The following is a 14785-nucleotide window of genomic DNA, read 5'->3' as shown; positions in this document are numbered from 1 at the left end:
GCAGGCTGCTGTTGTGGTAGAAAAGTTCATGAAAAAAAGAAAGACGGCATAGTTTGCTTCAAGAGGCTAACGATGGGAGGTGCAAAATGCGCATCATTTCTGTTACACTGGCGGTCTTGTGGTAGTTAAATTTAAGATTATTCTTGCCGAGCGATACTGCACGGCTTCAAGGCATTGAATTAAAGCAGTACGACCTGGGTCCCATATCGATTATGCAAATTCAAGCTGTGGACGAACATAGGTGGTGTAAAATAGCAGACTCAATGATGAGGGCGCTAAAGAAAAGTTCCTGCGAAAGTATCCTAATATACGAATAGCTTTTGATGTCATATGTTTTATGTGTAATTTCCAAGAAAGATTGTAAGTGATGTGAGAACCAAGATAACGATAAGAAGTTAAAGTTTGCAATGGGACGTTGCTAAGATAAGAAATACTAAGTAGAGCAGGTCAAGTCATTAAGAGAAACTGTTATTGATTTGCACTTAATCGTTTATGTTTAATTCCATTTCCCAAATACGACACCAGTTAGTGATGCTATCAAGGTCAGTTTAAAAAATTAAATTATGGGGTTTTACGTGCCAAAACCACTTTCTGATTATGAGGCACGCCGTAGTGGAGGACTCCGGAAACTTCGACCACCTGGGGTTCTTTAACGTGCACCTAAATCTAAGTACACGGGTGTTTTCGCATTTCGCCCCCATCGAAATGCGGCCGCCGTGGCCGGGATACAATCCCGCGACCTCGTGCTCAGCAGCCCAACACCATAGCCACTGAGCAACCACCGCGGGTTCAAGGTCAGTTTGATGTGCTTTAATGTCGGTATCGTGAGCAATTTCACGATATTGCACATAATCATCGGCAAAAAGCCATGTACCGGATGTTTCAGCGGACACTTTCAAAAATTTTTAAAGGTTGCCTTTAGCAGATAGCGCAATTCTAGTTCATGAGCTGGTCTACTCGAAGAGGCGGACATTAGTTGCTAACAAGTGTTGATAATAATATTTTATTTTCATTTCGTTTTACAGTATTCCAGACACACTTAGGATTGGATTTCAGTAAATGTGGAAGAGTTGTGTTGAAGGACAGTTTAGTAGCTCTGAAAGCATACAGGTAGCTGTTTGTAGCATATCTGGGCGCGAGCCATGTAGCGGGTTTATTACATAGCTTCGAAATACGAAATAAACGTTTCTTCCTTTTGGAAAGTTGATTTCAGTAGCGGTTATAACTAGGAGCGCTATTACTCCTATAGACGTGTCGAAAAAGAACTTGCTGACTAATTAATTCTGAAACTTTATTTTTGAAACTGCGGCAGTTTTCTTCAACCGAGCGATGACGAAACCGCAAAACTACACCACGAGTGGTATAGGCCATGCGCCCAGATTCTGTGAGCCGGTTAACTGTGTAGCTCGTTCCGTTGTACACCCGCGTCGTGAGTGCGCCTGTCTGATTCGCGTGAGCTCTTAAACTCACGAGCAAGGCGGACACCACGTCGGTCGGCCTCCATTTTCTTTGAGGAAATTTTCGCTGTGCCTCCAGCGTAGCCAGACTCGTATGCTGGGTCGCAGCTTATATTACACGGAACGACCCTTGAAAATGCCGGCCTGCGTCCTACAACTGCGCAGCGGCTTTCTCATCCCAAGTGCGGGGTAACATAGACTTTCTTTCTTTCTTTTTTATTCGCTCACCCAATTATCATTATTATTAGTATTAGTATTTTTGAAATTGCCTTTATGCAGGCTCCAGAAAACTGCATAACTTATGGGCGTACTGTCCAAGTGAACAACGGACACACGAGTACCTTCTCGAACTAAATGCCGTCAACAAGACGATCCTGTAGAGATCGAGGCCGCACGCTCTAAGCAAGGAAGGGTATACAGTAACCGGTCGTTTTGAGGTTGCCGGCCGGAGAATCGAGGCGAGCGTCGGTACACCAACAAGCAACTAACCCAACGCACAAACAGGTACACAAACTGCGTGAAGCTGTGTCGCTGCCAGCGTACTCTGGCTCTTTACATCATATAGCGGGACCGGTCGGCTCGTGAGCAGCGGCAAAAGCATACGACGACGCCGTTAAAGCAGCCGTAAGACGATCTATATGAACACCTCGAGCAACGGGTGACCGCACGTAATTTGAATACAAGTTTTGGACCATCACGCTTTTTGTTGGAGATGTCGATTCGCTGAGCTTGTTCTACGGTGTAGATTTGACTTACAAATTTATCTTATGGGCTCCTGTTACGTAAATATTCTGTGTTTCGTCCTACAGTTAGTCTGTTGTCGGTTGGCAGTCTCATGGTGCTACTTCTTTTCTTTTAGACGTATAGGTACGGACCCCTATCAACTTGTTTAAGCCCATTTAACCTCTACCCTATGTCAACTATACTAGGGGACTAAATTAGGGGATTGACCTATATTAAATATCGCCATGGGGAGTCTCCAGATTAATTTTAATCGCATGAGGTTCATTAACCTGCACACAAAGATCAATACGGAATCATTTTTTTTTTATGCGATTAGCATTCTTTCGCCACCTCACGCACATTCAGGGGACTATCGGCCTTTCTTCCTAATCGTTTTCCTGCCAAGTTGGGTCACTGGATAGTCCGTATAGCCTAATAGGTGCAGCATCGGGCTACTGAGCTGAGGGAATAGGGTTCGAAACCAACCGCCGGACCAATTTCGGTTACTGGGTATGTCTCACTTGGTATGTTCGGGTCAAATTAGGAAAATTATAACTGGACATGTGCCGCTCTTCAATTAACCATTTTCACGTCAAGTTGGGTCACATGGTATGTGCCAATGGATATGTGCCGCTCTTAATGAAAAAAAAAACATTAAAAATTTATCCAGTGCTGGGATAAATCGAACCCACGTCATATACACTCAGATAATCTGTTCTGAGTGTATATTCACGCATGGGACATGCGCGGACTTGGCTGCGGCACCGCCAGATGGCGCAGCATGTTCAATGGGACGCACGATAGAGGAACCCGGATGCACACACGCCTTACACATAACGCGTCTTCGCGGCGGCAATACGGTGTGCCGCTACATGCTAATCATATTAACGTCGACATTCATCGCGAGATGGGTTCTGCTGGATTATTTTTCTCGTTTTATTTTCCCTCTTCCCACTGAAATGCGGCCACCCTAGGAGAAGGAATCAAACAGTGACTGCGCGGACAACGCAGCAGAACGCCGTATTTTCATAACCGCCTTGGTGGATGTGTGAGGTGCCACCCGTCGCTTTAACAGGAACGACAATAAACGCTATCACTGTCACACTTCAACATATCCTAGAGCTCATTTGCATGCTCGATATCCTCCAGCCACCCCTCATCTCTGCTCATCTTCCCCAAACGCCACCAAATACAGCCAGGCGCGTGAAACATTTCACCGCTGCTGTTTCTTAAACTTGCCTGCGCACCTTACTGGTAAAAGCGTGTCTGACGTCACTTGCAGGAACAACCGCAGGCGCTTTGTTCGCAATCACAAATGATAAGCAAAATAGTTTGTACGGCTTAGTGCTATGCTCCTATAAATCGACTAAAGCCAGTCGTTGTATAGGCCGTATTCCTGACTAATCCCTTCTCTTATGTGGAGCGACGTCCGGCGCGGCGCCTCGTCGAGGCGACGGGCGTCTTGTCCTCCGGCTCAGCCATTCAACGAACGCTAAATGTGATACTCCGAAAGGGAGCAGTCGTGAATGCGGCCCCTGGCTGATCGATTCTCAACATCTCCTGGCTTCATTCTCGTGCGTCTGTGTGTTTTCCCTATTTCATCGCATGCGCCTGTGATTCCCACAAAGAGACCCTTCGGTCACGTTTCTCGCAATTTCATTCTACTCGGGTATCTACTACTTTACCCATAGATGTGGAAATCACAAGGAAAACATGCCCCCCTCCCCCCCCACACACATATATTTACGCTGCAAACTATAAAAGTAACGTATTAAGAAAAAGTAAAAAAAAAACACCGATCAAAGTGATGTAGTCAAAACAGCTGCACGTTTTGGCTTCCATGCGGAAGCCTTGTCTGGTGAACAGGTTTGGACGTTTCTGCATTCGTTTCGGTTTATACAAAGGGGCTATACGAATAAGGCGTCTACACGGAAGCCTTATTCAGTGAACAGACTAGACGTTTCTGTCTGGGTTTTGGATTAGGTAAATAAGATAGTCGTTTCGGCATCCACGCGGTAGCCTTAACAAGGCTTCCGTATAGAGCCTGGAACGTCTAACCCTCTTAGACCACACTACCTTGGTCGGCGTTCTGTTTTTCCTTTCGTTAATGACCGACCAGACAAAATATCGTCCAATTATCGATTTCAATAAAGGTCTCCACCGAGAGGTCTCCACCGAAAGGGTCATTCTCGTGGTCTTGTGGTAGTCGATGTCTGCTTGGGAAACTTGGGGAACTTGGAAAAAGAGATGTCGGTGCCTGCTTGTTCAGCGCAGTCTTGTGTCCCTGTGTGCCCTTGTCAGGTTATGAAGTCAATGACCTCCTGCCCTTTGTGTCTCCTCTTTCGTGTCCTCTCCTTTCTGTCTTCTCCTTCGTGTGCCTCCTTCGTATCTGCTCAGAGTAACTATGTCACAACAATTGCATCAACCCCAACTAGCCCAACTATCTTCGTTAATTACATTGCTCAGGGCGTGGCAAGGGCAATAGGGACGGCGCTTTCTCGGGGATGAGGAATATTACCTCGACACGGGAAAGCAAGCTGGAATACTTCCTACACTCGAGAGGTCGAATTCCGGGCTGAGTTCTAAAAGTCGACCATAACAAGACTGACTGTTGACAGCCTTTTTATAGCTGTATGTTTGTCCGCTGAATTCGATCCGTCGTAGGTGCGAGTCCAGCTTTACCTACTTTGATTTTGAAATAAAATATTTGTTCCTTTTCACATTTTCTTCTTTCTTTAAAGGCGAGACGGTATGGATAAAGAGGAGAAAGAAGAGCACGCGCACTGACAGCGCGTGAGCTTCTGTTCCACCGTGACGCGTGGCAGAAGAGTACAGCCCGTCTCTGCCCTGTCTCTACCAGTCCAGGCCTCGCCTCGGAACGCCGCTGAACCGAGTGAGTGGCGCGTCGTTGTTTGCTACTTTATTGTTCCATGTGAAGCAAACATCTTTCCATTGTAGCGCGTTAGCATTAGGAGTGCCAAAAGTGTGTGTGTGGGAAGCCGGTCATGTGGTAGAGATAGCGAGAGGATGGGAGATCTTATGAGAGGACGGACATATGTATAAACCAGCCGAATGTAGTCTGCTCCGGACCGCCGTCAGTCGTACTTCGCTTCTCGAAGGGGCAGGATGCGTGTCGAGTGAGCTCCTGAACAACGCTTGGAGGATGAACGCGGTTTAAACATACATCCGGGACCTCAAAAGAGGCGCCACGTAGGGCTAACGCATTTCTCTCGCATTTATCGCTAAATCAACAGTGACGTTTCTTTCTTATATTTTTTTATATTTTCTTTTCTCTCTCTCTTTTTTTTTTTTGTAGCAACGAATATATAGCGTCCGAGATCTATGTGCCCTCACCACGAAGCAGTACGATCCACAAAGCGCGTCGTCCTATAGGCCTAAGGTGCACTATCTCCGTAGGCTCTGTACGTTATCCACCGACAGCCTTTTTACGGACGCTCACTATATATGAAAGCTCCGAAGCGTGTTATAAGGTGACTGCGGCAGAATACGCTTTTAAGCCGCGCCGCGTGTTTCACGCAACTGCTGGTGTTCGAAGCGCTGAACATTACAACGGCACGATCAAATGACTTGCACGAGAAGCGGAAATACTCGCGCTTTATAATGCGCTTGCGGTGGCTTGGGGATTTACCGGTAGCGGTGGACGTGCGTAGCGCACCTGTGGGACAGCTGAGAGCACACGCCGGGCGAATATCAAACCGGGTGTATTCAGCACTGAAAATCACTAAGGAATCGTGTTCTGCTCACAGCGCCCGAAAAAAAAAAACGAAAAATATAGTGACGTTTCACTTCGTGAACGCGGGTTACGCGAAGCGTTTGGATACCGCGAACATTCACAGCGAGCACCACGGCGTAGAAGCACAAACAGAAAGGGCGCGATGGGGTCACGGACGCTACATTGATCTCGACGGTGTGACGCCTGTTGTGCCACAGGGAAAGCGCGAGCGCTAGACATGCGAAGAAGAGACGCTGCGAGCACGCACAGAGAGCAGCGTGGCGTCTAAGCAAAATGATATGCACGAAGGCGGGCTTTCTGGCAGAAATTCGGCCTCTTGCGTGGGCCGATATTCTGTTATTGTTTCGCACTTTTAATATTTCAGTCGGAGAGCACAAAAGGCCATGCGCTGTCGGTGTTTTGCTTCATGACATTTCGTTGTGGGCTGCTCAGAATTCGGAGGAATACCTTGGTAAAGAATGTAAAGCTAAGTATGAGCAACTTTAGTGACAGAAGGAACAACTTTAGCGCTGTACAGAATGCTTCGTGGCCTCAGACAAACGCCGCTCATTTGAAGAGCCAGTTAGCCTGCGCGTAATACTTTGGCATTTGTAAGAAACATACTTAAGTTGTTCACGCGTGCATTCAGAAGCTGTATACCAATACCCGAGCACTGAACCATAACGAATTGAATAATTTCGGAAATGTAATGAAAGAAGAACCATTGCCCGTTAGTTGACATATGTGTAGTGGAGAGAATCACACAGATGATCACGAAAAACATTGTAGCCATATGCGCCACTCGAATGAGACAGAGGCACTCACGTGCAGTTTCTTCACTTCATTGCAGGTGACAAGCACTTCCGGCAACTTCGCTGTTATGGCCACAAGCCAGAGTCTCGAACAGCAGCAGCAGCTGCAACACAGCAACCAGACTGGCAGTACAGCAGATAGAGCTCATCGAGCACATAAAGGTGAAGACAAAGGCTACCGGATCAGTACCGGCAAGGGCGTCTGCAACTTCAGCGCAGAACGGTCTGCTACTGTGCTGGTCTTCTACGTAACGCCGCCTTCGATCACTGGCTTTCCAGGGCTACCGTTTCCATCTTGCCTACGGCGCCGTTTCGTAGACGAAAGTGGCAGTTTCTTCTGCACTGTCTACTGTCCAGAGCTCGGCGACTGCACGAACTCGGCTTCCAAGGCAAATCAACTCCGTGCGACTACGACATCAGCCTCGTCCTGCGCACGAAGTATGCTCGATTCCGGATGCAGTCCTCGGCGCAGCGAGCTCTCAGCCCGAGAGACCGGAGAGTTCTCAACAGATGAAACGCATGCTGGCTGTGATAACGGCAATATCGATGCACTGCTGCGCGCTGAGGACGCCAAGAAGCACTGCAACGCACTGCTGGACCCTCTGGTCGTCGAGCACGGTTTGTGGGAAGACCTCCAGGGCGCCCATCGCCGGCGTACGGTAGCAGCCTACGGAGCAGTGTCCGTAAAGAGGTCTCCCACGGCCCATGCCATCTCTGTTGGCCGCGCTGTAGAGGTGGTGAACTTCTACAACCACTGAACGGCGGCTGCGACTTCCTCGGCGGTTGTGCCATCGATGCGACCGCATACTGTCTATCAAAGCGCGAACGTTGATTGGCCGAAGGAAGCCGGCTAGCGAAGATATTCCAGGCCCTCAACCACGGCGCGGCTTATCTTGTCGACGCTTCCGAAACTTCAGTCGGTGGCCTATAGGCCCCGCGCCTCTCTCGTGAATTTTATAGTTGTGGTAGTAGTGAATAATACTATATAAACAAATAAATTATATTCTTTACGCGCGTAAGGTGATGGTGGTGATTACTTGTTCAATTAGAAATGATGGGACTACCCTTTTGACTGAAATCGTACGAGTCCAAGATATTGGAGTGGATGAACCAGGTGAAAGAATCGGGCGTGAACAGTACAGAAATCTCTCGAACAGCTTGAAGTGGCTCGCAGTTTTCAGCATGTGCTAGCACTGTCGTAAACTCGCACACCAGCCCCGCGTTCTTCAAAAATGACAAAGGTGCCAAACAACTGCTTTCAAGTAATATTGTTAAACAGCCCAAAAAAATTTATCACCCTTTAAACTCGATCACCCGTAAATATGGTCGAACAGCGAAGCGGTGTTAGTTACACCGAGTGCTACACCATGTAAGTCAAACTACGGAAGCAGTTTATATTGCAAATCTTTTATTTCATCATTCTTTCACTTCATTTTCCTTTTTGCGTGCTTCGCGTGGTGAGCATGCTTTAGGAGCGTCTTCTTCTTTTTTTTTTTTTTTGCGGTTTTCCCAGTGCCTTCTTTATTTTATTTATTTATTTATTTTTTGCGCGTGAGGCAGGCCCTACGATGACGAGCCCGTTCACGAGCCAACTCTCGCTGACGCTCGCGGTAGGCAGCTTCTTCCTCAGGAGTACGCACTACTCGTGGTCTTCCCATAGTTGTAGCTGGGATGGAATGCGCGGAACCACGAATCCGAAGCTCCGTATATTGGGCGCAAGGCTCACAGGAGATGCGGGCGCGGCAATCGTTTTGACGATTGGTTGGATTGGACGAGTGACGTCTTAGTGTTTCTCAATTAGGTTACACACATATTCGGCTGCGGCGTATAGAGAACGACGTCAGTGACGGTATGCCCGCAGTCCGCCGTTGTCGCTTGCGTTCGATGTCTCGAGTTTGCTCGGTGACGTGGTTAGCTGTATTTTTTTTTTTTTTTGCGAAAGCGTGCCCTCTGGCATATGGCCGGCATTGCCGCTTGCGATTCTTCACAACTAAATTGCTTCCAAATTAAACCTGTCCGTCACATAAGACAATGAATGGTTCATACCCCATTAAACGCGGCCTCCCAATTTCAACGTCAGAAGAGAAGTGAAATTCTGCGCTGGAATGACGAGCGGCAACGGAGCCAGCTGGGGAAGAAGAGGATGACGACGACGAACGAGGGAGCAGTACGTGGCACGAGCGCGTTCATGCAGTAACACCGAGGGGCGCCAACAAGCCAGCTGTGGAAGAAGACGACGACGCTCGAGCCATTGCTGATGATTATAGCTTTAGCGAATTCCGACAACAACTGAGGCACAGGGTCCACATAAACAGGTTCGCTGCAAAAGCAGGTATGCCATCTGATAACTAGCTAAAGACGTAATGACATGACGTCAAAGAAATGTCGGCAAAGGTACACAAACCATTTACAAGAAATAATCGGCTGCCCTCAGCCCAGGGCTGTACTAAGCAGTTCCCCCGCAATATGTTACTTCACATGGTCTAGCAAACCCAGCCGTGCAACTGAACGAATCTTTACATAAGGAGTCCTCAAGATACGTATTCATTTTGACACCAATCTAAACTGCGGTTCGCATTATCGGTGACGCGGCGAAATTTGCAGTTCTCCGTTCCATCAGGTCCATGAGCCAGGGCCAATTCATCCAAAGATGTGTACCTCCACAGCGGAACTTCCAGATATTCTGACGCCCGAGGATTTTTGTACGCTGGAGTTCGGCGGCGCGCATCGAAGCAACCAACGTAGCGGTGCCGTCAGTCTCGGCAACCATGGAGTTGTGTAATACTGTTCCCCTCTCTCTACTTGATGGTGTATATTTGGCATGTTTTATTTCAAACACGTTTTAGGTTTCATATTTTGAGTAACCTTTTTGTAATCCAAGAAAGTAAAATTTACCAACGCAGCTTTCTTCTTGTTTGCAGGCCATGCATGCAATGCGGTGGTGGAATTACCTTTTTAATGCGATTACCATTGTTTGCCTACTTCAGATACTTTGATCTATCTATCTATCTATCTATCTATCTATCTATCTATCTATCTATCTATCTATCTATCTATCTATCTATCTATCTATCTATCTATCTATCTATCTATCCTCCTATGCTGACCCAGTGACCCAAGCTGCCACAAGGCATGTGCTCACGGTTGTGAGGCAGTCGCAATGGTCCCATCGTCGTCATTTCAGCTTCATCGCGCACCTCTCGTCATGCCGAACTAACACAGCAAGCTAGGCGAGTTGTCCAACACTAGGAATACGTATGTTCTCGTCATGCCGTCATACAGTCACCGTCATCTCATTGTCGTCACGTCGTCTTCATCGTGCTGTCGTCGTACCATCGTCGTCATTTCAGAAACGTCATCCCATTGTCTTCATGCCCTCACCGTCATACCGCCTTCGTCGTTTCATCGACGTCATTCCATTTCAATCACGCTATCGTCATTAAATCGTGATTATGCCGTCGTTGACATGGCGTCGTCGCCATTGTGTCGTCATATAGTTGTCTTCATGCGTTGTTGTGTGTACCATGGTTGTGATGGCGCCGTGGTAGTTCCATAATCGTCATTCCAATGCCATCATATGATTCTCATCATACCATCATCATCGCGCCGTCAAGGTCACGCAGTTGTCGTCATACACTCGTCGTCACGCCATCGTCTTGAGGCAGTCGTCGTCATGACATATCGTCGTCACGCTGTCGTCGTACCATCCTCAGCATCTCAGAAACTTCATCCAAGAGAACGAGATAGAAACTTTAATGATATGCAGCAAGTGTTAGCCTGACTGATTGCCGGACATGCTACTCCAGTTGCTGGGTGATGATCATTGTATGTGATAACATAAACACACACAATTAGTACATGCATTTTATGGGGATTCAGTATTGTGTGTCAAGGCTAGGACAGCCCCAGAGATATTGTGAATCATGGAAGAGGAGCGAGATCAACACCATGCCGACGGTGTACTGCTGGCCAGGACTTCGTAAACGCGACTTCCCCACACTGACACACAATACAAGCAATGTAACGACACACAACAGTGCGGTGTGTCGTTACATTGCTTGAATGCCGATCGCATTAACTTCGACAGTCATCGTGAGATGGGTTATGCCGATATGTTTAGAACGTTGCCCGTTCCCGCGGCGAGCATCGGCGGCGGCCTATCCAGCGAACGAGCAAAACAGCAAAAGATGAAAAAGAGAACGCGGAGCGGCGGATGAAAGACGCGAGCCGCGAAGGGCGGAAAGCAATGAGAGCGGTCTCTCAAGTGACGCGCGGGAAACTGGTTTCATGCGGGCCCGCCCCACCGCTCGGTGCGTACTCCTATCTGGTCTCAGCCGCACCGCTCATTTCGTACTATCGTCTGTTCGCGTCAGCTCTCGCTTGCGCTTGTTTGGTTTGTGTGATTTGGTCTCGTTCACGCTCGTTTGATCTGACTGTAGGCGCGACGCGAATGATGTAGTACTTTCTGAAAGTCAAGCGGCTCCAGCGATTACTCTGGAACCTTCAACGAGTCATGGATAAAAGCCGACGCGCTTGACCCGCCGATTTTCGACGATTGCCGACTCTGCTACATGTCTCTCTCAAATTCTTTGCCTCAATATATCGCGAAATGAAAACACTGCACACTACAGCTGCACTCAAACATCGCATTAGGGAGTATCGCAATCGTCGGTGATATTTTTTTTCCTTTTCATGAAATGCTTACCATCCACCTCACATAAAAAATCTGTACCAAGACATAATGCTATGCTTTGTCCGCCACTATTATGCCGTTCACTATACATCGCCTTATCTTGACATCTACCTTGAACGAGTCCGTGAAATGCCTATTCCTCTACACTCCAAGACATTCCTCTCTAAAGTGCATACTGCTATACTACCAGTCAACGCACGGCTTAAGTAGGAAAAGTATCTTTCTATTTTCGATTAATTGACGTCACTGTGATATACCGGAAACTATAGAACACTGCTTTATTATCTGCAAGGACGCCATCTTATTTTGGAGTATTCTCCAAAAATCTCCTTCATCTAAATCCTCCTACCCTGCGATATCTTATGTCATTTAGAAATGATAGTGTTCCTTTTAGCCTGCTGCTACTTACGGTGATGCACAGTGTATGTAAAAATGACATTTTGGATCGGAATACATAACCAGCCCTTTCTTCGCAGTACAGTTTATTCAAGCGCTTTCACAGTTCAAAGACATTTGCGATGAGTCAGTCTTCCCAGGTCTGGTATATGCAGTGTTGGTGAAGCGTGTTCGCCTCCCTTCTGGTGAGCTGTTTGCTTTATTAATTGTCTTGTGAAGTGTTTGTTTTGTGCTTGTATAGAGACGTGGCGACGGCTTTCTTCGCCGCTATGTATTTGTTTATGCACCTTCCTTTCTTTTATAATGTAATCAATATATTTTTAAAAAAAAGCAGTTGTATAATATTGGTAAAGCACCCGCTTCAGAGCTGTGGGGGTTCTTGGCTGTTACACGCGTACATTCTTGATCTCTCTCTCTCTCTCTCTCTCTCTCTCTCTCTCTCTCTATCTATCTCTCTTATTTCTTCTTCTTCCTCTTCTTCTTCTTATCTTATACTAGTTTCCTATGTTTCTAGCGCGAGGTAACAAGGAAGCGTGACGGTCACCGGGACAATCGGATTACGAGCTCTTTACTGCTTAACGTAGTAAAATATCGCAAATTTTTATTATTCATGGCCGAGAATATTTTTATAGATTACAATGACAGCTCTGCGTCGCGCAGCTCGGTATATTATAAGCGTCTTTTTTTTAATAATTTGGCATTTTACGTGGCAAAACCACGATCTGATTGTGTGGCACGCCGTAATGGGGGACTCTGAAAATTTCGGCCACCTGGGGTTCTTTAACGTGCACATAAGTCTGAGTACACGGGTGTTTTCGCATTTTGCCCCTTCTAATGTTCTTTAAGAGACTTTGCTATTCCAGTCGTGGCACTTGCTTGGTTGCGCTCTTTGACGTTCCGACTTTGCGCGAGAAATTAGCCGGCCGATACCTTCAGTCAATGCGATTGGCCAATCCAAATACGAATTCTGGCCAAACTGATTCTGTCTCGGTCACCGTTTGGTATAGGGAAACGGCATAAGTACCGAGCTTGCTGTAACGGCAGCAATCTCCTTGTTGGTTCTGCTTATAGCCATGCATAGTTTGTGAGCAGATTAACGCAGACAAAAAAAAAAGAAGAAGAAGTTCGGGGATTATTTAGCGGTAAGTGCGAGAGACATGCGTCAGCATTACGTCATGTTTCATTACATCGAAGTCGTTACCAGCTAGACCTGTAATTGCCACTTTTATTGGACCACACAATCGTATCCTGCACAAGTTGCTCATTTTCATCCCGAGATTCAGTACGCGAACTGCGAAGAAAACGTCGGAGCTCAAAACTGTCGAGTTCGTCGAGAAACAGTACGCCGCTCGCCGATTATGACGAGTGCTTGGGGCGTCACCGTGCACTAGGTAAGTCTCCAATAGGCAGTCAATAACCGTCCCGGCTGTCGGCTTGGAAGGGCGTTTTAGGAGTTCGACGAAGAACGGCGCAATTTCTCGCGCGTGCCTGCTGACGTGCTCCGATCCAGCACGTGACCAGGCTTAAGACGCCGACGAGGTCGCATCCTGCCCGTACAGCGTTTGCGCATGCGTCATACAGTGGGGAGTCGACCGCCGCGCAAGCAAGGTGAAGATCTTCGGGATGGTCCTACTCCGGGGGGAGTGGGGGGGGGGGGGGCTGGCTCTTTTCCCGAGACCGTACATCGGAGGACGTGACGCGAAAACTATATGGGCTGCTTGTGAGTGCATGCATGTGCGGGAGGACTGTTCGTCAGAAGCTTCGCTTTCTAATTTGGGCTCCGTGGGCCCTTTCCCGCTACACCTTGTATATAGCCTTGGGGCGAAGAGGACTTCGTGTGTCTCGCTGGGCGATTCGATGACTCACGCAACTCTCTTGGTTTATATAACGGCCAGCGTCGCGCGACTGTTGCTGTTAAACCGACGAGGCGATTACGCGAACGTAGTTTAACGACATAACGAATCCAAGCAGGGTGGGACGGACACGACGACGATGCGATGTGTCGACAAAGGTGTTCCAGACCGACCAGCGCCGGCGCTAAACACCCAAGCGCAGTCGCTTTCTTCTCTTAGTTAGCAAAGCCCGCGGACTCTGTGTCTTTCAATCTGCGCCAGAACTCCGCGGTCGCGTGCGTTAACACAGACTTTACCTAATTGGTCAGCGCCGGAGTGTTACTGACGTTAGATAATCTGCAAGATAAGGTCATATAGCGCTCGCCCTGTGTCCAGGAACCGTTTTCGTGTAATAACGATTTTGGGCATCCGTGCGCTAAAGGCGACACTGTCGATTACGTCGAATGACTAGCATATATTTACGTGTGCCCGCGTGTTCGGCACACGGCACTAAATGAACGCAGGACAAGATTAACCGCTGGGTGAATTTCTGGTGAAATGCGCGTCGTTTGAAGTTTTCTGGACAATTTACACGCGCCGGAAAGTACCGTCTATGGTGATAAAATGAAAAAAAGAAGAAGAAGAAGAAGAAGTAGAAGTGAGCCCCGTTTTGCTATTTTTCCTGCCAACGTAAGTGTGCGTGTGTGACTGTGTGGGTCGGAGTTCCAAGACTTAGGGATACAAGGAATAAGTGGACGAGTGAACATGCAACCTCTAGAGAAATGTGCAAGGGAACACGCAGATTGCATTCAAAATGCCTTAGTGACTACAAACAGACAGCCGTGTAACAGATTATACGTTCTATGAAGCCAAATGTTCAGCGGGAAACCTACTTCTTACATATGGACATTTTAAGTTTGAACCACCAAATAACGAATAGTCGTTGCCTTAAAAAAAAAAGAAAAAGAAAGTGAGTGTTTCTTCTCACATTGCTCCCATCCGTACGGGGAAATAAAAAAAAAGAAGGAATAGAATGAAAAAAAATGGCATACAAAGAATGAGTTTGGGCGATAATTTATGCGTACTTTCCTTCGGAGACCTTCTGACTCACTCTGGTCTACAGACCGTTTCATCGGGCG

The 14785-nt window shown here is 47.4% G+C and overlaps 1 protein-coding gene across 1 annotated transcript; it reads left to right on the top strand.

The window, feature by feature from the left end:
- The first annotated feature begins 4945 nt into the window (after positions 1-4945).
- LOC142570958 (uncharacterized) lies at positions 4946-7744 on the top strand. The gene is made up of 2 exons (XM_075679255.1): positions 4946-5073; positions 6764-7744. The coding sequence occupies exon 2, from the start codon at positions 6794-6796 to the stop codon at positions 7481-7483; it is 690 nt and encodes a 229-aa protein (XP_075535370.1). The 5' UTR covers positions 4946-5073; positions 6764-6793; the 3' UTR covers positions 7484-7744.
- Positions 7745-14785: the final 7041 nt, after the last annotated feature.

The sequence above is a fragment of the Dermacentor variabilis genome, chromosome 2 (assembly GCF_050947875.1).
Source record: "Dermacentor variabilis isolate Ectoservices chromosome 2, ASM5094787v1, whole genome shotgun sequence".
Taxonomy (NCBI): Eukaryota; Metazoa; Arthropoda; class Arachnida; order Ixodida; family Ixodidae; genus Dermacentor; species Dermacentor variabilis.
This window is presented reverse-complemented; position numbering and strand designations above follow the sequence as displayed.